The 25,845-nt window shown below is 43.7% G+C and overlaps 3 protein-coding genes across 3 annotated transcripts; 2 read left to right on the top strand and 1 right to left on the bottom strand.

The window, feature by feature from the left end:
• Positions 1 to 1,286: 1,286 nt before the first annotated feature.
• Positions 1,287 to 6,399, top strand: plpbp (pyridoxal phosphate binding protein). The gene is made up of 8 exons (XM_080533212.1): positions 1,287 to 1,401; positions 2,380 to 2,487; positions 2,576 to 2,611; positions 2,724 to 2,799; positions 3,093 to 3,233; positions 3,488 to 3,630; positions 3,827 to 3,925; positions 4,826 to 6,399. The coding sequence occupies exons 1-8, from the start codon at positions 1,312 to 1,314 to the stop codon at positions 4,979 to 4,981; spliced, it is 849 nt and encodes a 282-aa protein (XP_080389338.1). The 5' UTR covers positions 1,287 to 1,311; the 3' UTR covers positions 4,982 to 6,399.
• Positions 6,400 to 7,645: 1,246 nt separating this feature from the next.
• tmed4 (transmembrane p24 trafficking protein 4) lies at positions 7,646 to 10,615 on the bottom strand. The gene is made up of 5 exons (XM_080533321.1): positions 10,497 to 10,615; positions 10,153 to 10,253; positions 9,660 to 9,785; positions 8,596 to 8,742; positions 7,646 to 7,897 (listed from the first exon to the last, which is right to left on the bottom strand). The coding sequence occupies exons 1-5, from the start codon at positions 10,504 to 10,506 to the stop codon at positions 7,748 to 7,750; spliced, it is 534 nt and encodes a 177-aa protein (XP_080389447.1). The 5' UTR covers positions 10,507 to 10,615; the 3' UTR covers positions 7,646 to 7,747.
• Positions 10,616 to 11,045: 430 nt separating this feature from the next.
• Positions 11,046 to 25,508, top strand: fam50a (family with sequence similarity 50 member A). Its single transcript, XM_080533330.1, has 13 exons — positions 11,046 to 11,319; positions 11,554 to 11,638; positions 15,080 to 15,179; positions 15,583 to 15,734; positions 15,946 to 16,022; positions 17,367 to 17,433; positions 17,528 to 17,589; positions 18,122 to 18,198; positions 20,256 to 20,310; positions 20,605 to 20,653; positions 21,286 to 21,356; positions 24,325 to 24,435; positions 25,379 to 25,508. The coding sequence occupies exons 1-13, from the start codon at positions 11,209 to 11,211 to the stop codon at positions 25,385 to 25,387; spliced, it is 1,026 nt and encodes a 341-aa protein (XP_080389456.1). The 5' UTR covers positions 11,046 to 11,208; the 3' UTR covers positions 25,388 to 25,508.
• The last annotated feature ends 337 nt before the right edge of the window (positions 25,509 to 25,845 follow it).

The following is a 25,845-nucleotide window of genomic DNA, read 5'->3' as shown; positions in this document are numbered from 1 at the left end:
TGTTTTCTTTACTTGTTATGTTGTGTGTTTTCAGTTCCAGACACCTGTCCATGGTTAGATTTCCCTCCCCCTTCCCGCATACAGTGATGTCTTCTCTTTATGATAGACTTGGATTAGGCCTGTCTACCTCCTGGAGACTGTTCTTCACTTGGCTGTATGTTGTGATGGGGTTTTACCATGTAAAGGATCCTGCGATCATCCACCACTGTTGTCTTCCATGGATGTCCAGACCTTTTTGTGGTGCCGAGCTCACAAGTGCGTTCTTTTTTTTCTCCGAATGTTAATGTACCAAACTGTTGGCCACTCCTAATGTTCCCGCTATCTCTCTGATGGATCTGTTTCACTTGCATTAAGAGCTCTGTTGACCGTATGTGTGTTTACAGCAATAGCTGCTAAATGCAAATGCCACACTTGGAATCAACTCAGACCTTTTACCTGCTTAATTGATAAAGAAATAATGATGGAATACATTCTTTACATACAGGCTGATGGGGGTAGAAGATGGACGGGCTCATTGTTATAAATGGAATGAGACTATCAAACACATGTTTGAAACCATTCCTCACTCCATTCCATCCATTATAAGGAGCCTGTCCTCTGATTTCTATCTCCACTAGCTTCCCCTTGCACACATCTAGACCTTATCAGTGGGAGGAATCATTCGATCAACCATCACTGACAAGGACCGACACTCTTCTAAACAATGAGGGCTTCGATTGAAAGATAAAGCGATAATATATACAGTAGCCTTATTTCTAGTGTGTTTGGGGTAGAAGCAGAGGAGGTCGAGGGACAGATATGTGTAAGATAACACTTGTTTCTGCTTTGTGAAGATGCAGCATCATCACAGTAGAGCCAGTTTCACTACACGTTGGCATTATAATACCAACATGTTACTATAGCATTTACACGAAGATGTTATTATGATCTCTATACTAGATATCTCTGTATTAGAGTACAGCACAGTGTTTTATTTGTATAGTATAGTGGATAGTGTATATAGCCTTTATTTATGTAAACCAGCTCTTTTCCCTTCTTGTTTTTAGTATTTTTTTCCTAGCACCAGGGCAGCCCCCCCTCCCAAATTTCGTTGTATGGTACCTGTACTATATCAATGACAATAAAGACCATTCATTCATTCATATACTGTGCAGGCCAGGCCATAGTAATCACTGGCTGGCAGAACAAGAGGGTCGCCCACTCACATCGTGAGCTTATCGACGTAGGCTGAGGGCTTTTATTATGACAGCGAGGCTAGTGACGTCCAGTCCGTCCCAGTACATTGGTGTGACGGCGGTGTGTACCAGGGCTATGTGGAAAGTAGGAATGTCGGAGGAGGTCGGTAAGGCGTTACAAGCGGTGGTGGACAGGGTGAACCAGGCGGCGGCACGGCGCACGAAGGTGAGGAAAGCCGAGAGGGCTTCGTAAAGAACCGGTGCGTCGTTGTACGTACTTCAGAATGTCGTCTTTAGCGAGATCGTGACGGTTGGAGACTTGGAGTAGCACGCGGGCAGTGTAGCGGTTATGTAAGGAAAGCAGCACCTCAACCTTTGGAAGGGAAACAGACAGCCAGAGCTCTGCACAGTATAATAACACACATTTGCTAGGCTACTTTCTGCATGCAGACAGTTAGACGGTTTAACAGTTAGGCTCAAATAAAAGGTTAAGACTATTGTGCATGCTAGGCATTCTCATCTCGGCTCGTGACACTTGTGTTATGTTGGTGGTAACGTGACGTCACACCGCTTCACTGACTCACGTTCCACGACGTTTCCCTGACCAACTTCCGTTGAGTGCTGAATTGTAAACGACCGTAAACGTTTTGATTGGTTGTTTAGGCAGAGTTGTTATCAGTGAAATTACATGACCAAAGACCCCCCCCCCCTTCTAAATACCAATATTCACATCGCAGCGTACATTCAGTGGGTTGATTCAGTGATTATGGCTAGTGGGCCAGTTCAGTAGATCTTGCTGAGTATATTATACTTAAGCAACTCAGGCTTGTTCAACATGGAATTCTATGTTAATCCAAGACTAGTCATCTATTTGATTGGATGGGAGTTTGTATCTGGGTCACTTTCAGAGATGCATTCAGAGACTTGACCTCATTCCCAATTGGTATAACAACATGCCTGTTGTACACCATGAGTGTTCCTCTTTAAGGAAGGCCTGACGTGAACGCTCTCTGACATTCCATCATGGGTTTTCTTTTCCGCTTTACATGCATATTCTGGACTGTATGGTTATGTGTGTTATTGTTCTGCCCTCCATCTCTCTCTCTCTCTCCCCCCCCCCCCCCCCCCCCCTCTCTCTCTCTCTCTCTCTCTCTCTCTCTCTCTCTCTCCATCTTTTCCTCTCAATCCTGCTTCACCACCCCAGATGTTGCCTGCCCTGGCCCCCCGCCTGGTAGCTGTCAGTAAGACCAAGCCTTCTGATATGGTGATCAAGGCGTACCAACAGGGACAACGCAACTTTGGGGAAAACTATGTAAGAAAAACATCGCCGCACACACCGTCTTAAACTGTATCACCTGCACAAGATTTTTACTTAACTTGTTTTTTTTATATACCATCAGGTGAATGAACTTGTGGAAAAAGCTTCAAATCCTCAGGTTAGTTTAAATGTTGTTTGGATCATCTTGTTTTTCATCCGATGTAATATATATAATGCATAATAATATAGATACTTTATGATTCTAATGTGAATACTTTTTTCTCTTTCAGATCTTAGAATCATGCCCAGAAATCAATTGGCATTTTATTGGACACTTACAGAAGAATAATGTCAACAAACTTTTGGGTGAGTTTAAGTTTTGGTTGCAGGGGGTTACAATCTTATGCAAGACTTGTGCTTCATTCTCCATATTTTAATACTCACACCAACCCATCCCACCCCTCCTCTCCCCACTCGTCTCCACCTCCTCCTCTCCCCACCCGTCTCCTCCTCCTCTCAACTTCCATCTCCTCTCCCCACCCACCTCCCACTCATCTCCGCCCTCTCCTCTCCCCACTCAACTCTTCCTCCTCCTCCTCTCACCTTCCGTCTCCCCCACCTCCACCCCCTTCTCTCCCCACCCATCTCCGTCCCTCCAGGTGTGCCCCACCTGTTCATGGTGGAGACGGTGGACTCTGCGAAGCTGGCAGACAAGGTGAACAGCTCGTGGCAGAGGCTGAGAGCGGCCAGCACAGACAAGCTAAACATCATGGTTCAGATCAACACCAGCGGGGAGGAGAGTAGGTGGTCACGTCTTTATTTTACTACTCTGTCCCTATACTTAGCTAGTGGAGGAGTGTGTACAGGGGAGGCTAGTGGAGGTAGAAATCGGAGGACGGGCTGATTGTAATGCGTGTCACACACACACACACACACACACACACACACGCACACACGCAGAAGCAGATACAGCACACACACAGATATGTAGGCACAGTCACAACTACACACACTCTCTCTCTCTCTCTAACATCCTCCTCTGTGTTGACCCCAGGTAAACACGGGCTGCCTCCTGATGAGACGGTGAACACAGTGAAACACATCCTCTCCTCCTGCACCGCCCTCCACTTCTCTGGCCTCATGACGATTGGTCGTTACGGCTATGACCTCAGCGACGGGCCCAACCCAGATTTTCAGGTATCTAGCCATAGAGGACCCTCTCTCTGGAGACGGATGTAGACCGCATCAAAGTCTGCTATGCATTACATTACCAGTATTCTAATGTGTGTGTGTGTGTGTGTGTGTGTCTGTGTCTGTGTCTGTGTCTGTGTCTGTCTCTGTCTCTGTCTCTGTCTCTGTCTCTGTCTCTGTCTCTGTGTCTGTGTCTGTGTAGATGCTGCTGAGTCGTAGACAGGAAGTTTGTGACAGTCTGAAGCTCCCGTTGGAGGATGTGGAGCTGAGCATGGGCATGTCCACTGACTTTGAACATGCGGTGAGTGTTCTGGAACCCTCTTATCTTCATGATGCACATGTTGGTAAACTCTTTTGAGACACATTTACATGCTGGGCATTTAGAAGACGCCATATTCCAAAGCGACTTACAATCAATACATTTGACTAAGTAAGTGAATCATCTATCCACTAGTCATAGCAGGAAAAAGTAATCTATGCTCAGGCCTGGGGGTCATTGGCAGTTGTCTTGCTAGAAGATTTTTTTCTTTCTTTTTTAAATGGCACAGGAGAAACAGTACAGGGGGGTAGTAGATGTCTCAGGAGAAACAGTATAGGGAGGAAGTAAGTGTCTTAGGAGAAACAATGCAGGGGGGTAGTAGATGTCTTAGACACGGGTTGAGCGAGTTGTCACTTTTAATAGATATTCTCCGTTGATGATTTGTTTTAGATGATGATCAATTAATTAATGATCAATTCCTCACTACCACTTAAAGTATATGTGACACGTTCTAGTCTTTTGGTCCACATATCAGCAACCAATCAAAATGTTCCGACTTTTCTTTTGAAACACGGAACTATGTTTCAACGTTGTTGAGAATCACAACACAAACTCGCTAGTCAAGCCAAAATACTGCGACGCAAAGGATTCGGTGAGTAACCCCCACTGCTACCTAGTTAACTATAACACTACTTAAATTTGTTAGCAGGCTCACAAAACAAGCTGTGTTAGTTGACTAGCGATGTGTCATTGATTTTCAACAACACGGAAAGGTATTACATTTTTTCCGAAAGAAATGTCTGATCAATTACAGATCAGATCCCGATATGAGGACCAAAGCATTAGAACGTGTCACATATGTTCATGCTGTTTTATTGTGCACTGTACTGTATATCTCTCTAATGTTGTTTTTTTCTGCTGTTTCCACCCCCCCCCCCCCAGATCGAGGTGGGCTCCACCAACGTGCGAGTGGGTAGTACAATCTTCGGTACCAGGGATTACCCCAACACCCCCAGCCCAAGCCCAGAGAAAAAGTCAAAGATCCCAACGGAGGAGGCAGTTAAGAGGATGGAGCACCTCACTGTGACCAAACAGTGAACTGTCTCTCTTCCACACTACCTTTAACAAACACAAACAGACTGAAACAGAGTGGAACGGGAAGATGTCAGAGTTTCTGATCAACAACTGGAAATGTCCACAGAATTGTCTTAAAGATCGGTTGACCCAGTTGATTTAATTTCTAACGAGCCCATTTGTTTTGTTTTTGCAGCATTTTTTATCGTTTTAATAAGCACTATGTCTAGTAGACATCTGTCTTGTTTAAGCTACTTCTTCACAGACATCGAAGACTCGATCGATTCTTGAGAATCCATTAGAAACAAGATTATGTTGGTTTTAAGGAAATCCTTTTCCTCACATCCTTATCTTGTGCCAATGGTAAAACTAATACTTGAATTTCTTGGAATGAAGTTGAGATTATTTGACACATCAAAGGTCAATTGGTGACGACGTGTGATTACTAATATTGGAAGTGTTTTGATGATAATGTGTTATTTTCATCACAATATATTAAATGAGATCTTCCTTTTACCGTGTTCGACTTCAATGCCCAAACGAACGGGATTCTAACATGGTAAAGTGTCAAATTTTTCACACTAACGATAATTCAATAAACATCTTTCTCCCTTTACGGTGATGTACGTACGGTATTGTGAGTTGATGAAGTTGTGTTGTATGGTGTTGTCAAATGCTTTACGCTTATGTTCTTGATATATAAACCATCCTAACATCACAGCTGTAGAGAGATGCATACCGTTGGTTTACATTGTTGTATTATTTCATTTGATTGTCAGTCAGTAATTTTGTTAGTATGAGTTTATGGCCTAATCTCAAAAGTCTTCCCTTGATTCCTCCTGTCCTCTCCTCACCTCCTTCTCCTCCCCTTAGGCATTCTCCTCCAATCCTCAGAAGGAGGTGAAGAGAGAGGGCAGGAGGAATCAGAGAAGGCTTTTGAGATAGCCTTTTGTCAATAGTCCTCTCACTTCCTCTCCTCTGTCCTCCACTCTCACCCTACTGAAAATGCATTGGAGGAGAAGATCTAGGTTCCTCCTGACATATTTTCCTCCAATGTTTTTTGAGGATGAAGCGAGTGGAGGACGGAGGAAGGGACGTGAGGGGTTGTGTTCCCAACTATTGAGACTGAGGTGCACTGAGGAACTTCCTGAAAGGATGACACGTATAACCTATGCAAAGGTTTGTTCCATTCTGATTCCGATGAGGTTTCTGTTGTATGGTTACTATGGTACAAAGATGCTGTTGTATCTGTCGACGATACAAAACAACTAAACTTTACCAAGTGAGATGTCTCAGAAGACTGGATTGAAACACTAAATAATATGTACAGTATCAGTGACTTGAAAATAAACATCGGAGAATATTCAGTGGAACACAGCATTGGTTTGCTTAACCAGAGATTAATGGTTGTCTATGACTGGTACTTAACCAGATATTAATGGTTGTCTACTTGAATAAGGCGCTCTCCTGATGCTGTGGAAAGCCAAGCAATAAACTAAATGTTGTAAATAGCTGTTGGGCATTTATTTTGGCTTTATCCAGAGATCATGAACATGAGTACTCAAACCACAACCTGTGAATAATGAGTTATATAAACAGTTTATTTAACACAATCACAGACATGAACAGTTTTTTTTTCTTCATTTTTCCAGTTTTATTGAGCTTAATGAAATGACAGCCAACTAAGATTATGAAACAAAAACCTTCAAAGTTACAAATAAGACCATGACATGACCACGTTATACCTCATGGTAGTTATGTACATCTAACTTCTGCAGGGGAGGCTGGTGGAGGTAGAAATCGGAGGATGGGCTCATTGGAATGATTGGAATGAGGAATGGTATCAAACACACATGCATCATTCCGTCCCATGCATTACGATGAGCCCGTCCTACGATTTCTGCCTCCACCAGTTTCCCTAAGATCATCTGTACGTTCAGAACCTACACCCAAACAGAAAGTCCCTGCAGGAAAGCCATTTAGAACTCAGGTAGAACCATTTTAGTGTAAGAAGGTACTGTAGTCATAAGAGGATCTTAGTGCTACCAAGCTGTCGTTGGGGCCAGCCTTGTGTTATTCAGGCATTAGTAGTAGTAAATCTAGTCAACACACAGGTGCCTGGACTGAAAACAATAGACAGAAGAACAGAAATTCAAAAAGCAAGTCACAGGGTCACAACCGAAATATTCCTGTCTGTAGGTACAGAAGCCATTTATGTACAAAATAGTTCATATAAACAAACAATACAAAGTTAGGTAGCACTGGGTACTGCAAGTCTCTATGCCTGTGGGTAGTTATACTGTATTTACACCCTTATGCCACTTTTGTAATACAAAACACTCAACAGTAGCATTAATATAACAAAGTGGCTAATTTACAGTGTAACAATGTTGATACAGCTTTATGTCACAGAGATAGTTGACCTATTGCAGTGTTACCCAAAAGAAAACAAAACATAAAACAAAAGATAATAGACACATTAATGGAGTTGTGGTGTTTACTTCCTTCTATTTCTATGGTTTACCACATATTACAGGAATTGAAATGATGAATGATTAACAAAATAATTGACATTAGACAACACATACAGGATGGTCTCAATTAATTTGCTCCCAGGTTTTCAACCGTATCTTTCCTAATGTCAATATCATGTTGTCTCTATGTCCGTCTAGCCAGTGGAGTGTAGAGACTGTGTGGATTCTCTCCAACTCGGTCATTAGGTACTGTATGTTCTGTCCATCAGTTGCTCGGGGAGCTTATTACACCAGCTTCTTGTTGCCATGGGGATCATTAAACAAGCTTCTTGGCCTCGAAGAAGCTCTTGAGATGTTTCATCTGCCATATCCCTGTGATGATGAGGATGAGGGTCTGGGCGATGGACCACCAGAGAACACGCTGGTTAGTGCTCTCGCTGGTCATACGAAAACGCTCCTCGCGATACTAAGGGGGAGGGGGGGGGGGGGAGGGAGAGAGAGAAAAAAAGTGTGAAAGAAGAAGCGAGAAAGAGAGTAGCCTAAGTGATTAGTGCTTTTGCTGGTCATACGGAAACAGTCCTCATGGTGCTGGAGGAGAGAGGGTCAGAGAAGGAGACAGAGAGAGTCATTAGAGCATTGTAGAGATGTGGCTTGGAGTGGTCCAGTGGTCTAGCAGCACAGTGGTCTACAGTGCACACATATGCCCTTGTCAGCAGGGCATGGGCCGGATTCGAACCCATGTCGGCATGCCCTGCTGACATGCCCTCTCTCCCTTCTTCTCCTTACTTTCCAGTCTGTCTTCACTGTATCTGTCCAATAAAAGGAAAAATATGAGTGGGACTGCCCCACTCAGAAAAAGTAACAAAAAAGAACATTGTAGTGAGAGAGCTAGAGACACAGTGAAATATGGAAATATAAGATCTCTCGGATGGCAGTTGACAAGCCTTGAAATGCTACTGGATATGCTTAAAATAATAATGCAATTATTTTTTCACAGACACTACACTACCTGGATATGGAGAGACGAATCAATAAAAAGTCAAACAAAAGCACAGTCAGTAAAAACAACAATATAAAAATAGTTCAAGATAACTTATGCCACAGGATCATGAACCTGTCATTGTAAATGGCGTTGTATGTGAACATGTATCCCCCCTAGCTCACCCTCTGGTAGTTCTGCTCCTTCTGGATCTGTTCCACCTGGTCCAGAAGCTGTCGGACCCTCAGCTGCAGCTCCGTCAGCTTGTCCTTGGCTGCGATCTCTGGGTAATTGTTGGTGTGCTCTCCCACCTGGATGTCCAGGTGCACTCTCTGAATAAACAACACAATGTCATCATAAAATCAAATCAAAGTTGATTTATCATGTGCACAGGATACTACATACAATGAAATGGTTGTTAAGAGCTACATTTCAACAGTGTAGTGAATAATGCTAAGAATCAAATAAAAATACACTGAATGAAAATATAAACGCAACACTTTTGTTTTTGCTCCAATTATTCATGAAATCAAAGACCTAAGACTTTTTCTATGTACACAAAGGGCCTATTTCTCTAAAAAAATTGTTCACAAATTTGTTTAAATGTGTGTTTGTGAGCACTTCTCCTTTGCCGAGATAATCCATCCACCTGACAGGTGTGGCATATCAACATGCTGATTAGACAGCATGATTATTGCACAGATGTGCCTTAGGCTGGTCACAATAAAAGGCCACTCTAAAATGTGCAGTTTCATCACACAACACAATGTCACAGATGTCGCAAGTTTTGAGGGAGCGTGCATTGTGCTGTGTAATAAAACTGCAAATTTTAGAGTGGCCTTTTATTGTGACCAGCCTAAAGCACATCTGTACAATAATCATGCTGTCTAATCAGCATCTGGATATGCCACACCTCTCAGGTGGATGGATTATCTCGACAACGGAAAAATGCTAGTGCTCTAGTGTAGGGGAACAGTAGGTAGTGCTGCTGAGCTGGTCTGTTGACTCTGTGAGCAAATACAGTATATTACATCCCAGTATTACATCTACCGGTACCTCCTGGTGGAGGTAGAAATCCGAGGACATGCTCCAATCGTAGAGTTGAAATGATATAATAAGATATTTATACTTCTGTTGCCAGAAATACACCCAGTAACTACCATATGCACTCTGCACACATTAGACTATTGATTGATGATCAATCAGTAAGTGACTCATAATGGAGGGCCCCTTGTCCTCTCAGCCGTACCAGTTTCCCTCCAGCGAAGAGGGCCATCTTGGTGGAGTTAGAGTGCAGGCAGATCTGGTGTTCTCCTGGGGTGTGAGAGGTGAAGGTGAACCGACCATCGGACCCATACTGACGAGACAGGATGAGCTGGATAGGGAGGGATGGAGAGAGGGGAGGAGGGGGGGTAGAGAGGGAGAGAAAGAGGAATGGAGACAGAGAGAGAGAGAGAGAGAGAGAGGGAGGATGGGGAAATAGGGAGAGAGGGAGAGAAAGAGGGATGAGAGGGAGAGAAAGAGGGATGGGAGGGAGAGAGAGGGGAAGAGAAAGGGAGATAGATGGATGAGGAGAGAGAGGGAGGCGTTTACATACAGAGGCAAAAAGTGAGGCATAGTATGTATGAGAAAATATCCACTCACTGTACCTCAATGTTGTCCACACAGGTGCAGTATTCTGGTATAATAATCTTCAGTTTCTTTCTTTCTAACCATTGTGCGGGTGGGCCATGTGTCCTTACCTTCGTATCAGGGTCTTTGATCTCTACATGCATGCCCAGGCCAGGGGTGGCAGGGAGGAAGGAGCCCGTGTGCTTGTCCCACAGCTGCGTCCTGTATTTCCCTGAGCAACAGATGAAAGGATACATAATGAAGGGGTTCTTTTGTTATCTCATCTTTACAAAACCACATACATCCAGTGCATGATGATGACTTATGATTATCAAGACAAGCGGATGTTTATGTAATTCTAACCGCGCATTATGTACACCTGTCCTGCGCTCTTTCATAGCAGGATGCTGGGGGGGGGGGGGATAACGGTGCGAGCTAGCTTAGCTAAGGAAGGACCCCAATAACAACCATGTACCTATCACCATAGTCTCATCCGGGATTTCCTCTATAAAGCATTTCTTCTCCGTCTCTCCTATGTGGAAGTAGAGTGCGGAACTTGGACAGATCCAAGCGAGCAGAAAGAGAATTCCAGCGCCAGGGAGCAGCATCATGTCAGCATAGATGCGTTTGTCACCATCGGGAAATGCACTTCGCTCGCCGATGTCGCCAAAAAACGATGCTCCCACGTTGACGTCACGTATTTTAAAGGGGTCTATTAGTGAATTTCAGGGGTTCTTTTCATCCATCTGCTTACGGGTGAAGGATCTCCACGTGCGCAGAAAACCTCATCTGTATCTGACAATGTCCAACTAAAAACAACACACACCATCCAAGGAATATGCAATGTCGATACTACTTTCGAAAGAAAGACAATTAATTATCTCTCTTATGTCCCACCTCTGTCTATGACAGGACTTTTATTTTGAAATGTGTTTAAAACCCAAACAGGAAGTTTTTTTTCCACAGTTACAAGTTTTACCCAGAATGCACTTTTCATCCGAGACCATTTTTCGCTGTCGTTTGTTATGATGCGTGGACACCGAGCCTCTGCGTCCATAATAACATTACGCTATAACTTATATAAGCCGCTAAATACAGTTGTTGAGTAGTCCGTGTGTCTCCCTAGTGTATATACGTTGTCCTGTCACAGTTTATTCTCTGTGCTTCTCAAATACAGTGTTGTCGTAATGGCGCAATACAAAGGCGCCGCCAGCGAGGCTGGGAGAGCCATGCAGCTGATGAAAAAGCGTGAAAAAGAACAAGAGCAACTTAAACAGTTGAAAATGAAGATTGCAGAGGTACGAAAAACAACCTTATGCCCTGATTAAAGCTGTCAAACAAGCATTACAGAGCCCAGTGTAACCCTCATTGCTGTGGAACCGGCGAAGCATGCTATAATAATAATACATGTATTTTGTATAGCGCTTTTCTCATTACCCAAACACTAAAGATACTGTACCTGCTTTATGATTAGGCTAGTAGTAGTACAGTACAATGTACAGTCTGTGCCTTACTATGTGACTGTCTTGCAGGACAACATGGTGAAGTCCAACATCGACAAGAAGTTCTCAGCCCACTACGATGCAGTCGAGGCAGAGCTGAAGTCCAGCACTGTTGGTGAGTAGTATTTTTTTATTTTTGCCATTTAGCAGACGCTTTTAATCCAAAGCGATTTACAATTACGAATTACAGGGACATTCCCCCTGGAGTAACTGAGGGCTAAGTACCTTACTCAAGGGCACACTAGTAGTGGTGTGGTTTCAGGCGGGATTTGAACTCACAACCTTCTGATCACAAGTCCAACTCACTATCCAACTCACTATCCACTAGACCAGTGGTTCCCAACCTTTTTTGTCTTGTGTACCCCTTGAGCTGTTTTGCCATGCCAGAAGTACCCCCTCACTCATGCGTGTTGATTATTTCCCAAAAAAATCAATTAAACTCTAACTTGCAAATATAACATTTATTACTGACACACAGAGAGCAAAACCTCTTCTCATGTCTCCAAAACTCTAAACACATTTTCTGCTTTACACACATTTTGCTATTCAAAATGGCACTTTTTAAATGCACTGAACACGGTTTTCTGCACACAACAATCTGACATAAAGTCACATGTTTGCCATTTCAAAACATTGCCATTCAAAATTAGACTACATGAGCTAATTGGCCAATACATGTGCCACCTGGCCACCTCAATGGTTAATTGTTACCACATGCCCACACACTCACTGAAAATAGAAAAATAAATAATAAATAATAATGAATTTGATTTGATATCTGTTTCTTTTCCCTTTCTCCTGCTCCTCTTTGGCTTCTGTCTGAGGTGCAGTGATGTCATCATTTTCTCATCCCAGAGTCTTGACTGATGGGGAGAGGAAACAGACAAGATGAGACAGGATAAAACTTATCACACACACACACACACACACACACACACACACACACACACACACACACACACACACACACACACACACACACACTTAAACTTCTTATCTAACTCTACTGATTATTAATGAAATCATTTGAACCACTCCCCTTTAATACATAGATATTTACACCATTGTGAAAAATAGACTCACCCAGTAGCAGTTGCAATTCTTTTTTTCATCAGTTGAGCTTTAATGAGACACTTGAGGTTGCTTCTCTTTTATAATCTTTGACAGTTCTGGAGGCAGTGTGGCAACAGCAGTCACCAGGCTGCTCTCCACACTCAGTCTGTTCCTTGGCTTGGTTTTGATGTGGGTCAAAGCTGAGAAGGTCACTTCACACATATATGTAGATCCAAAAGGCAAAAGTTCATTAAATGCACACTTTCCCAGCACTGGATATTCCTTTTCAACATCACACCAAAACTCTGTCAATGACTTGTCAGCATGGGCCATCTTCAACCCACGATCAGAGGACATGTCCATCAGATTTTCCTGCAGGCTTGCAGGAAGGCTGCTGCTGCTCCTGTCATTCACTCTGAATGGGTTCCTCACCCAGTCCAGTTTTTCTGACTTTGTTTCAATGTCATGAAAGTACTGGTTGAAGTCAGTGTCAAGTTTGGACAGATGTGCTTTAACTATTTTCAACACAGGACCTCTGTCAGCATCAGTGGTGGCGAGATGGCCATCAAGCAGTGGGAAACAGCTCACATCTCCATCCTTACATTTCCTCTCCCATAATTTAACCTTCTTTATGAATCCATTCACTTTGTCATACATGTTAAGGATGTGTGAGTACTTGCCCTGAAGTGAAAGGTTGAGCTCATTCAGCTTAGTGAAGACATCAGCAAGATATGCCAGCTGCGCAACCCACACTGCATCCTCAAACAGGGCTGCAAGAGGGTGGTCGTTTTCTGTCAGGAAAGCAAACACCTCGATGCGCAATTCATAGAGCCGCAGCAGCGTTTTGCCATGAGACAGCCAGCGAACGTCTGTGTGAAGCAGTAGCTGCTCATGCTCTGACCCGCTGTCATGACAAAGAGTTTGAAACAGTCTGTGGTTCATTGGCCGGGACTGAATGAAGTTAATCACCTTAACTGCGTCATCCATAACTGCACTTAACTCGGGGCTCATCCTTTTGCTGGCGAGTGCCTCCCGGTGAATAATACAGTGCATCCACTTAATTTCGGGGTTCACCTTCATCACACGCCCAAGCAGCCCACGCACCTTACCCGTCATTGCTGCCGCTCCATCGGTACAGATGTGACTGCAGGATTTCCACTCCAGATCGTTGTCTTTGAAGAAGCTGTCAATAATCAGAAATATTTCCTCGCCAGTTGTCTTTCCTGGCAGCGTCTTGCAAAACAAGATATGCTCATTTATGTCCGACTCTTCTTTATAACGCACAAAAGCCAGCAGCTGAGCCTCCCCACTAACGTCGGTCATTTCATCTAATTGCAAAGCGAACTGACCTGCTTGCTTCATTTTATCCACCACTTGTCCGACAATATTTATGGACATATCATCAATCCGACGGGAGACGGTATTGTTAGATAATGGTACCAACTTGAGCGCGTCAGCTGCTTTCTTGTCCAGCATAGTTTGAGCCAAAATCACAGCGGCAGGCAAAATCAGATCTTCGGCGATTGAATGTGGGGTTTTTGACTTAGCCACTAGTAATGAAACAGCATAGGACGCCTCCAGTGCTTTGCTTGACACACTTGCCGCTTTTTTCAGTGTAGCCTGACTTGACTTGAACTCTGACAGTTTTCGCTTGAAAAAGTCGTCAGTTTTACCAACAGTTGCTAGGTGTTTGGTGCTCTGGTGTCGCTGTAAATGGGCTGGCTTCATTGAATTATTAGCCAGGACTTCGCCGCAGAAAAAGCACTGTGGCTGTGGTGGATCAGCCGATGTACATGTAAATCCCCACAAAACATGTTTCCAAATAATAGCGGGGTCCTTTTTTTCTTTTTTTCTCTGATCTGACCGTCTGATCTGCCTCTGATCTGACCGTCTGATCTGCCTCTGAAGCTGGTCGTTTTAGCCATCTGTCCATCTTTGCGGTATACTGACAGGCCTAGCTGACGTGCGCGCGTAAATGAACGTAAATGAACGTGATTTAAATGTGACGTGACTACCACGTGTGTTACAGTCATCACCTGTCGGGGAGGAACTTAAGTTGCAGCGTACCATTTTAACAACAGGTTTATGAAACGACTATATTTAATTATTTTTTTGGAAAGGGAAATAAATTATAATTCCAAATCTTTCCACGTACCCCCTGCAATCCCCTCACGTACCCCTAGGGGTCCGCGTACCCCCGGTTGGGAACCACTGCACTAGACCACCACTACCCCCCTCTAGTCTCTACTAGACTACTAGTCTAATGTCCTAACAGGTTGTAAGGACATTAGACTAGTAGTAGACCTACAGTAAGTGTCACATCTGAATACAAAACTGATGATAACTATGCATATGAATCTGTGCATAGGCTATATACACTCAAATTTGCATAGAACCGTTAACCATTAACATGAACTATGAATAGATACGGGTCGCAGTGTGCAGTTCTGATCAGAATTGATTGTTGACTGATTGATTGATTGATTGTGTGTGCCCTGTCCAGGCCTGGTGACTTTGAATGACATGAAGGCCAAGCAGGAGGCCCTGGTGAAGGAGAGAGAGAAGCAACTGGCCAAGAAGGAGCAGTCCAAGGAGCTGATGCTGTGAGTGGGATGGAGGTCCTGGTAGTCTGCCTGGTACCAGTAAATGCTAAGTGGGAGGCTTGGGACAGCCTGACTCTGACGTCACTCACCCCTACTGAAGTTTAGATTTAATACGGATACGGTTAGGGTTAGTTAACGGTTAAGGTTAGGTAAAGGTTATGGTAAGTGTGAGGGACAGTTAAGGGTTAGGTAAGGGTTATGGTTATGGGTAGGGGTAAGTGTGTTAGGGGTAAGTGTTAGTCTTAGATGGATTGGCAAGACAATGACAAAAGACAATGGCAAAGATGGTACTATCATTAATACTGGGAGTTAATCATGTCTTCTCCACGCCCCCCCCCCCCCCGTTTCTGTCTCTGTCTATCTCACTCTCTCTGTCTCTCTCTCCTGCTATGTCTGTCTGCAGGAAGCTGGAGAAGCAGAAAGAGAAGAAAAGAAAGGAGGAGCAGAAGAGAAAGATTGCCAGTTTGTCGTTTAATCCCGACGTTGAGGAGGATGAAGAAGAGGAGGAGGAGGAGGAGGAAGAAGAGGAAGAGGAGGAGGAAGAGGAAGAGGATTGTGAGTGGTGCAGATATACATTAGTAACTCCTATGCCTGTGTAATAATATTGTAATTAGTCCAGTGTGATTGTAACAAACATACTCAACTCTGTGATTATGCGACACTGATGCCTCAAGCTCTCATTGTTGGAATGTGTGTAGAGGGTTGATAGTGAAGAGAGAGAGAGAGAGACAGTGGTACAGAGTGACTGGGTTTCCATCTATCCTAGACTTCCCAGTGAAGAAGAGGAAACTAGGGAAAAACCCTGACGTGGACACCAGCTTCCTGCCAGACAGAGACCGGGAGGTGAGACTTATACACAGAAACACTCATACTCACACAACCACATCAAACTGTCACATTATAGCATGTTTCGTTTCGTTTATTTGATCATTTAAAAATAAGGTACACATACAAAACTGTGCATCTGATTAAGAATCATCAAGGATAAAAATACCAAAAAAGTTTGGCATAAATGGCAAAACACAAAACAGAAGCTAAAATGGCTGGTCAATTTCGTTACTTAACCTAGAGCTATACAAGTATACAGTGCAACAAAATGCCAGAGGCAGAACAGCTCTACAGCATCAATCAACATCAACAATAGAATGTAATAAGGATAATAGCTAAGATATAAACAGTATCAACAGTAATAACATTAAATACAGAACTGTCAATGCAATGTCAGTGGAGTACAATGTCACTGAGCAGGAGGGGGGGTGGAGGTAGTATAGTCTGTGGTGGGAGGGGGGGAGGGGGCGGTTCAACAGTGATGGCCTGAGGGTAGAAGCTTTTCCAGAACCTCTTCGTCCGGGACTGGATGCTTCAGATCCTCTGGACCAGACGAAGCCTGGTCTGTGTAACCTTTGACCCCTGGCAGCCAATTGAGCACCTAAACTAGCTCGGCAATGTATGTGTAGGTGGGATCAGATTCAACACCACCCTGATTAACTTGTTCTGGGCGGTCTGAAGCTTTTATTAGATCAGTAAAGCCTTCCAACCAGGAGGGGGTGCTGGCAGATTCGAAAAGACATTAGGTAGCACTGTCTTTGAATCTTTGTCCAATAGCTTAGACTTGCTAGCCAAGAACTTAGTCCTCCTGGCGTCAGCTGTTCAACTCCAGCAGTCCCATGGAGCAAGGCCAGGTTTAGAACACAGTTTAGAACACACAGTCAATAAACAATAGAGACAAACAAACAAACCTTAGTGACCGTAGTCACGGTCTGGCCATAATCCCCCTCATAATCCCCCTCATAGGTTGTGGCCTTCTATTCTACACAGAGCATGTTTTAAGATTGTTGAATTTGTTACTTTTGTTGTGGGATCTGTCTCTTGCCCATGAATCTCTCTGTGTTCTCTCGGTCTCTCTCTACATTGTTCTATTGACTCTCTCTTTCTCTCTGTTTCTCTCTCTCTGTATCTCTGTTTCTCTCTCTCTGTGTCTCTCTTTCTGTCTCTGTCTCTCCTCCTCTCCCTCTCTCTCTCTTTCTCTCTCTCTCTCTCTCTCTCTCTCTCTCTCTCTCTCTCTCTCTCTCTCTGTGTCTCTCTTTCTGTCTCTGTCTCTCCTCCTCTCTCTCTCTCTCTCTCTCTCTCTCTCTCTCTCTCTCTCTCTCTCTCTCTCTCTCTGTGTCTCTCTCTTTGTGAGTGTAGGAGGAGGAGAATCGTCTCAGAGAGGAACTCAGACAGGAGTGGGAGGGCAAACAGGAGAAGATCAAGAGTGAGTACGCCACCAAAAGGGCACACACACTAAAATGACAAATCCAAAATGATTAAAAGTCCTGGTAATGACTGTAACCCTTGGGTCATTACAGGCGAGGAGATTGAAATCACGTTCAGCTACTGGGATGGCTCCGGCCATCGTAAGACTGTAAAGGTAAGTCACACACTTGAACGCACTGTCATTGGTCAAGCCCTTCATGAGTTTATCATCCATGACACAGTAGGACCGCTGGTTGTGTATCAGTGGGTCTTCCTGTGTGTTTCAGAGCCATATACAATACACATTGCCCTTCTTAAGTATTGTAAAGAGGAAGCATTTTCACTTATTTTAGCTGTATACTCCAACAGTTTAGATTTTAAATTAAACAATTACTATGGGGGTCAATGTAGAGATTCTCAACTTTCATTTCAATGGGATATTCTTTTAGATTGGGTTTACCATTTAGGAAGTACAACATCCAAACTGTTGGAGACTGTTGTCTCTCCAATGCTTATGGAGGCACTGTATTTGTTCATGTTTTCAGGTTCACATTTTATGGCTTTGTGTTTGATACCATTCCTCTACCATTCCATTCCATGCATTACAATGAGTCCGTCCTCCAATGTCGATCCCCACCAGCCTCCCCTGCTGTGTGAATAACAGTGTGTATGAATATGAAGATGCTCTCCTGTGTGTTGTATTGCAGATGAAGAAAGGCAACACCATACAGAACTTCCTCCAGAAGGCCCTGGAGGTGCTGAGGAAGGACTTCAGTGAGCTTAGGTAAGAAGAGACACGCAGCAGCACAACACAAAGAACACATTGAGAAAAACATTTACATTTACATTTTTGGCATTTAGCAGACATCTTTATCCAAAGCGACTTACAACAAATACATTTGATTAAGTAAGTGAATCATCTATTCACGAGTCAGAGCAGGAAAAAGTAATCTGTGCCAGGGGCCGTTGGCAGTCATAATGCTAGAAGAATGAACATTTTTATTTATTTTTATTAACAGTAGAGAAATTGTACAGGGGGGTAGAGGGGATGGAGATGTCTCAGGAGAAGCAGTTAAGGTGTAGCCTGAAGAGATGGGTCTTCAGTCTATGGCAGAAAAAAACAACACAGGACCATCACACGGACATTGATCTGTACACCTCTTCCGTTCTGGATTACATCAACACATGTGCCGAAAGTGTCACCACCTAGAAACGGATAAGAACCTTCCCCAACCAGAAGCCTTGGATGAACACAGAGGGCTGTTCACTGCCTTCAGATGAGGCGACACAGAGGCCTATAGCTCAGTCAGGTCTATTCTGAAAAGGGGCATCAGGAAGGCCAAGCTCAACCACAAACTGTGGATTGAGGAACACTTACAGAGCAACTCTGACCCCCCTCGTATGTATAACTTCTACTGCTGCACCATTGAGAGCATCCTAACAAATTGCATGACAGTGTGGTACGGCAACTGCACTGTGTCCGACCGGAAGGCCCTGCAACAGGTGGTGAAACCCGCCCAGCGCATCATCGGCATCAAACTCCCTACCATCGAGTCCCTCCAGGCAGACCGGTGTTGCCGTGGGGGGCAAGCATCATTAAGGATTCCTTGCACCCCAGCCACGGTCTGTTTGATCCCCTACCATCTAAGAGACTCAGGAAGTACAGGATCCTCAGGTCCCGTACCAGCAACTGCATTTCTTTGTCTGGTACTCTGCAATGACAATAAAGTTGAATCTAATCTAATCTAATTACACCACCACCACCAGCCTGAACCGTTGATAGCAGGTGGCAGGATGGATCCATGCCTTCATGTTGTTTACGCCAAATTCTGACCCTACCATCTGAATGTCGCAGCAAAAATCGAGACTCATCAGATGAGGCAACTTTTTTCCAATCTTCTATTGTCCAATTTCGATGGGCCCATGCAAATTGTAGCCTCAGTTTCCTGTTCTTAGCTGACAGGAGTGGCACCCGGTGTGGCCTTCCGCTGCTGTAGCCCATCTGGTTCAAGGTTCGACGTGTTGTTATTTGAGTTACTTTTGCCATTCTATCAGCTCAAGCCAGTCTGGCCATTCTCTTCTAACCTCTGCCATCAACAAGGCATTTCCGGCCAGAGAACCGCCGCTGCCGCTCACTGGATATTTTCTCTTTTTCTCACCATTCTCTGTAACCCCGAGAGATGGCTGTGTGGTAAAATCCCAGTAGATCAGCACTTTCTGAAATACTCAAACCAGCCTGTCTGGCACCAACAATCAAGCCACGTTCAAAGTCACTTACATCACCTTTCTCCATGCCTAAATGCATTGAGTTGCTGCCACATGATTGGCTGATTATAGATTTGCATTAACGAGCAGTTGAAAAGGTGTACCTAATGAAGTGGCATTATCATGACCTGCTGCCAAGTGTTTTTTTTATTGAGATCTGTCTTCCAGGGGATTTACCGGAGCAGTGTTTGGACGCCCCCAGTGGGTGTCTTTTTTTCTTAACTTTTTTTTTTTTTTTTTACGTTTAGCACTAACCACTGTCATGTGATCTATGTCATTCTCCCGTCAATATAGTCATAGTCTATTGTTCTGTGGCTTGTGTACTGTTACCATCACCACCATTTTCATTAATGAATCATTGCACTTTATGCACACACCTTTATGTTCGGCTCCCCCTACAACCCCTAGATGTAGTGCCATAACAGCTGGGAGTCGTAACAGCGACTTTATTTACCCTCGGCACTAAATTAGTTAATACTGTTGGATGTATGTATGTATGTTGTGTGTTTGTTTGTTTGTGTCTATTGTTTGTATTGTTTATTGACTTTGTGTTCTAAACCTGGACATGCTCCATAGGTCTGCAGGAGTTGAACAGCTGATGTACATCAAAGAGGATCTGATCATCCCACATGTGAGTTCTATTGGACTGGGCTGGGCTAGACTGGGCTGGGGCTAGGACCGGGTCTAGGACAGGAGCACAGACTGGGCTGGGACAGGGGCTGGGCTGGGACTGCTGTGGCTAGGACTGGGCCTGGACTGGCAGGGGTACGGACTGGGCTGGACTGGTAGGGACTGGGGTTAGTAGAGTGGCTGGAATAGCAGTGACTCTCGCACTCTACACACACCAACAGTTCTATAAATAATAACGTCTTGTCAACAATAAGTGGGACATTAATCACTCTGTCTGTCTTCTCCCCTCCTCCAGCATCACAGCTTCTATGACTTCATCGTGACTAAAGCCAGGGGGAAATCAGGTGAGTCTATAAACACAGCCGAGGCCACCCAGGATTAATACAGTGCTGTAGTGTGTAGCCTCCCTCCATAGCCTGTGGTGCTCTGTAGTCAGGTTGCGAAACACTGACAACACTGAAGATACCACGATTTATGTATGACAATAGAGATAGGCTGTAACAGTAATGACTCAATCACACGCCTCCACTCACTTGAATAGTTTCCACTGAAGTATAACCCTCCTCCAGACGCGTACGAGATAGGAAGACTGACTCCCTATGTGACAATCAGGATAATCAGGTTCCACGTATTCAAGTGCGCTTCAACATATATAATTATTTTTTATTATACACTCACTGAGTACTTTATTAGGAACACCTGTATACCTGTCAACAGTCCAAGCTGGTGGAGGTGGTGTAATAGTGTGGGGGATGTTTTCTTTGTACACTTTGGGCCCGTTAATACCAATCAACATCGCTTGAATGCCACAGCCTATTTGAGTATTGTTGCTGACCATGTGCATCCCTTCATGGCCACAATGTACCCATCTTCTAATGGCTACTTCCAGCATGATAATGCCCCATATCACAAAGCAAAAGTCATCTCAAACTGGTTTCATGAACACGACTTGTGTTTCTGATGTGATTCCCCCCAGGTCCTCTCTTCAGCTTTGACGTCCACGATGACATCCGACTGGTGAACGACGCCACTGTAGAGAAGGACGAGGTGAGGACACCTGCGTAGTTACACACACACACCCCACCCCACCAGCAGTGTTGCCCTTCATCTCCATTTCCCGTTGTTCATCTCCATTTCCTGCCGTTCCTTTTCTATTCGCATCATTGTAGCAACAAAGTACAACACATGGTGTTGTTGTACCGATCGCCTTGAACACCTAGTATTCATGCCCTGACAGATCTTCATCACAGATAGATAGGTAGGTAGGTAAGTAGATAGGTTCTTTATTGATCCCCAAGGGGAAATTAAGGCGTTACATCAGTTCACACCACAAACAAACAAACAACAACAACAACAACAACAACAACACAAAGTGACAATTGAATTATAAAATACAATAAAACAATTTAAATAGACATAAATAGACATCTGAAACATTATATACAGTAAGTCATACATGCAGTGGGGTGCAAACATTTGGGCACCCCTGGTTTAAATGTCTATTACAATTAATCTCCAAGTGATTGAAAGCAAACCTGAACACATAAACATGACACCTTTTTGCAAATGTTAAAGCAAGGATTCTTTTTATTTTAATTGTTCAAATGATAAAAAAGGAAAAGGGCCCTGTGCAAAAGTTTGGGAACCCTTTTGGATTATCCTTTGTTACCTTTTGAGAAGATGATTACTAAGGCCCAGACCAAGGTGATTTACTCGTTAGGGTTTCAATGAGTCAGGTGAATATAATTTCAGGGTTGAACTATATATTCTGAAGTCACTCCATGCCTTCTAAAGTATCCGACTGCGGTGACTATTGTGTCTGGTGTTAAAAACCATGGGTTCCTCTAAACAGTTGTCCAAGGATGTCAGAATCAAGATAGTTCACTTCCACCATCAAGGAGAAGGCTACAAAAAACTCTTGCAATGTTTCAAACTACTCATTTCCACTGTCAGAAACATCAGAAAGGGAAAATAAATGGAACAATTGAAGTCAAGGCAAGATCTGGATGGATTCCACCAAATAATATCAAGACATTCTAGAGGCTAATGTTCGCAGGTCAGTCCAGAAATTGAAGTTGAAGAAAGGTTGGGTATTCCAGCAACACAATGACCCGAAGCATACCTCAAAATCAACCATGAAGTACCTCGAGGAAAGACGGATGAAGGTTTTGGAATGGCCATCACAGTCCCCAGACTTGAATATTATTGAAAATCTGTGGAGAGATCTCAAACATGCCGTGCATGCAAAAAGGCAGAAGAATATTTCTGAGCTAGAGGTGTTCTGCCAGGAAGAATGGGGAACAATTCCAAAAACAAGTATTTAAAGACCGTTAGCTGGCTACAGGAAGTGTTTTCAAGCTGTTATAGTTGCCCTAGGAGGACCTACAAAGTACTAGCTGACAGGGTTCCCAAACTTTTGCACAAGGCATTTTTCCTTGTTTTATTATTTTGAGACTGTAAAAAGTTTAAAATAAATATTAATCTTGCTTTAAAATGTGATGAAATGTGTCATGTTTAACTTTGTACCATTTAGAGGTTAGGTTTGCTTCTTTTCACTTAGATATTAATTGTAAAAGTTAAATTTCAAATCTCAATGCACAATGGAATACAGTGTCTAGTGATCTCAAACATTGAGCAGAAGCATTCATATAAAGTAAGTCACCATAGTCCAGCAAGGGCAGAACAGTAGCTGACACTAGGTATATCCTGGCTCCAAAGGAAAAGCAAGATTTATTTCTAAAAAAGAAGCCCAACTTCACCTTGAGCTTAGAATGTGTGAATATGCGATGTGAGCCGTAAAAGAAAGCTGTCTATCAATAAGGATGCCCAAATACTTATAATTTGATACCAGCTCAATTACTTTTCCTTGGGAGGTAAAGAGATTAGGAAGATTTTCTGGCAATTTACTTGCATTGGAGAACAGCATAACCGTTGTCTTGTCTATATTTAGTACCAACCTTAATTGCTGCAGACGAGACTATAGATCTCCTATAGCCCTCCTTAGTACAACATAATGTAACATGGATAATAGCCTGTGATCAGTCAACTGGCACATCTGGCTCACGTGACTCCATCCCTGTACTACACGTGTGTTTGATACCAATCCTTACTCCATTCCATTCATGACAATGAGCCCCATCCTCTGATTTCTACCTCCACCGTTCTCTCCCGTCGGCAGGCTCCTTCTAAGACAGTGTTGCCCTGCATCTCCTGCTCCTTAGATACAGTCTGGTGTGTCTGTGGCAGAGTCCTTGACAGTACATTTAAATATGTGCAGTCTCCTTGAAAATAGTTAATTTAACTATTTGTCCTTGAGGGTTGATATAATTCATGTATGCATCATACATGTTGGTGTCCCTAACTGTCCCTAACCTAACCTCTGTCCATTTAATAACACTGTCCCTAACCTAACTTGTGTCCCTAACCTAACCTGTGTCCCTAACCTAACCTGTGTCCCTAACCTAACCTGTGTCCATTATAACACTGTCCCTAACCTAACCTGTGTCCCTAATCTAATCTGTGTCCATGTAATAACACTGTCCCTAACCTAACCTGTGTCCCTAACCTAACCAGTGTCCCTAACCTAACCTGTGTCCCTAACCTAACCTGTGTCCCTAACCTAACCTGTGTCCCTAACCTAACCTGTGTCCCTAACCTAACCTGTGTCCCTAACCTAACCTGTGTCCCTAACCTAACCTGTGTCCCTAACCTAACCTGTGTCCCTAACCTAACCTGTGTCCCTAACCTAACCTGTGTCCCTAACCTAACCAGTGTCCCTATCCTGTCCCTAACCTAACCTGTGTCCCTAACCTAACCTGTGTCCCTAACCTAACCTGTGTCCCTAACCTAACCTGTGTCCATGTAATAACACTGTCCCTAACCTAACCTGTGTCCCTAACCTAACCAGTGTCCCTAACCTAACCTGTGTCCATGTAATAACACTGTCCCTAACCTAACCTGTGTCCCTAACCTAACCAGTGTCCCTAACCTAACCAGTGTCCCTATCCTGTCCCAGTCTCACGCAGGTAAAGTAGTGTTGAGGAGCTGGTACGAGAAGAACAAGCACATCTTCCCGGCCAGCCGTTGGGAACCCTACGACCCAGAGAAGAAATGGGACAAATACACTGTGAGTCTAACACCCGTTTCACTGCATCTCCAGCTCAGCGTTGCATAAAGGTTGATGCATGTTGTACAATAGTCACCACCACAACATTTCTTGTGGTTAGTGATACATTTCTTTGGTTTCCTGAATGGAAACAACTCTCCCCTTTTTCTATTCGCCTCATGACATCGTCAAACGCAGGGTTGTCATCCTGAAAACCTAGTATTCATGCCCTGACAGATCTTCATCACGGATAGTAGGCTGCGATTATTCAACTAGCACATTTCCCTCACGTGACTTTCTATTCTGCTATCGCACCAAACCCTCTGATTATCTCCTTTAAAGGAATGGCAATGGTTGGTAGAGGGCGGAATGACAGTGACTGTATGTTGACATACAGATTTGTTTTTTAGAGATGTATATCTCTTGTGTTGTCCATCGATCCAGGTGGTGTTTTAAATGTTGTTATCTCTTATCTTTGTCAGTTTACTATGGTAAAGATCATCGTGCAAAGCGCAGTAGATCATGCAACAATTTAACCATCTTCTGTCACTCATGGCATTTCCCATCTTCCCCCAAGGACCCCTAATTGTCCTCTTAGAGAACCGACTGTGTTAATCTGCTCCAGTATTGGATTGGAGCTTGTAGCAATACATGCAGGAACATGCTCTCTCTTTCTTTCCGTCTCTCTCTCTCTCTCTCTCTCTCTCTCTCTCTCTCTCTCTCTCTCTCTCTCTCTCTCTCTCTCTCTCTCTCTCTCTCTCTCTCTCACTCTGTCTGTGTCTGTCTCTCTCTTTCTCTTTGTCTCTGTCAACTGCTGTTAACTACAGATTGTGAGATATCTTTAACTGCACATTTAACCGTGAGCGATGATGTTCATGTTACGTGAAAAGGATATGACATTTTGAAGATTGTGTTACATACATTAAAGTTTTTGCCTCTCTGACATGTTTTTCTTTTTTTTCAGATCCGGTGAAATCATGGGTTTTGGCCTCTGGAAGTTTTGGACGTAAACATTGTATTTCCTTATTGTTTTAAAACTGTATTGTCATGACCATATTCTTATTTCAAAATAATAAACTGTATTCACCTACAAACAGGTGTGTGCGTGTGTTTGCGTGCATGTTTGTGTGTGTGCAACATGCGTGTGTGTGTGTGTGTGTGTGCTAGCAGCTCTGGGTGAACCAGTAGGTAGTGTGCTGGTGAATGTTGTCGGGTTGTCTCACTCTCTCTGCTACCCTTAAAGCAGCAATTAGATGCCTGGCATCGAAACCATTCAAGAATGGGGGACTGAACTGTTAAAACCTGCAGGTTGAGCTGCCTGCATGTGTGTGCTTCATACATATTTAGCCTCAAGACACCACTCCCTCTCCTATTTCTCTCTCCCTCCCCCCTCCCTCCTCTCCCCTCTCTCTCTGTCTTACTCACTCTTGT

This window comes from Nansenia antarctica (assembly GCF_963989245.1).
Source record: "Nansenia antarctica genome assembly, chromosome: 6".
Taxonomy (NCBI): Eukaryota; Metazoa; Chordata; class Actinopteri; order Argentiniformes; family Microstomatidae; genus Nansenia; species Nansenia antarctica.
This window is presented reverse-complemented; position numbering and strand designations above follow the sequence as displayed.

Coding starts and splice junctions, on each gene's coding strand:
- plpbp (XM_080533212.1), top strand. CDS start 1,312: ATGTGGAAAGTAGGAATGTCGGAGGAGGTCGGTAAGGCGTTACAAGCG. Junction 2,800..3,092: donor TAATGTCAACAAACTTTTGG/GTGAGTTTAAGT, acceptor CCGTCCCTCCAG/GTGTGCCCCACCTGTTCATG. Junction 3,234..3,487: donor CAACACCAGCGGGGAGGAGA/GTAGGTGGTCAC, acceptor TGTTGACCCCAG/GTAAACACGGGCTGCCTCCT.
- tmed4 (XM_080533321.1), bottom strand. Junction 9,786..10,152: donor TCAAAGACCCTGATACGAAG/GTAAGGACACAT, acceptor CTCCCTATCCAG/CTCATCCTGTCTCGTCAGTA. Junction 7,898..8,595: donor AGGAGCAGAACTACCAGAGG/GTGAGCTAGGGG, acceptor CCTCCCCCTTAG/TATCGCGAGGAGCGTTTTCG.
- fam50a (XM_080533330.1), top strand. CDS start 11,209: ATGGCGCAATACAAAGGCGCCGCCAGCGAGGCTGGGAGAGCCATGCAG. Junction 11,639..15,079: donor GCTGAAGTCCAGCACTGTTG/GTGAGTAGTATT, acceptor TGCCCTGTCCAG/GCCTGGTGACTTTGAATGAC. Junction 21,357..24,324: donor CCACTGTAGAGAAGGACGAG/GTGAGGACACCT, acceptor ATCCTGTCCCAG/TCTCACGCAGGTAAAGTAGT.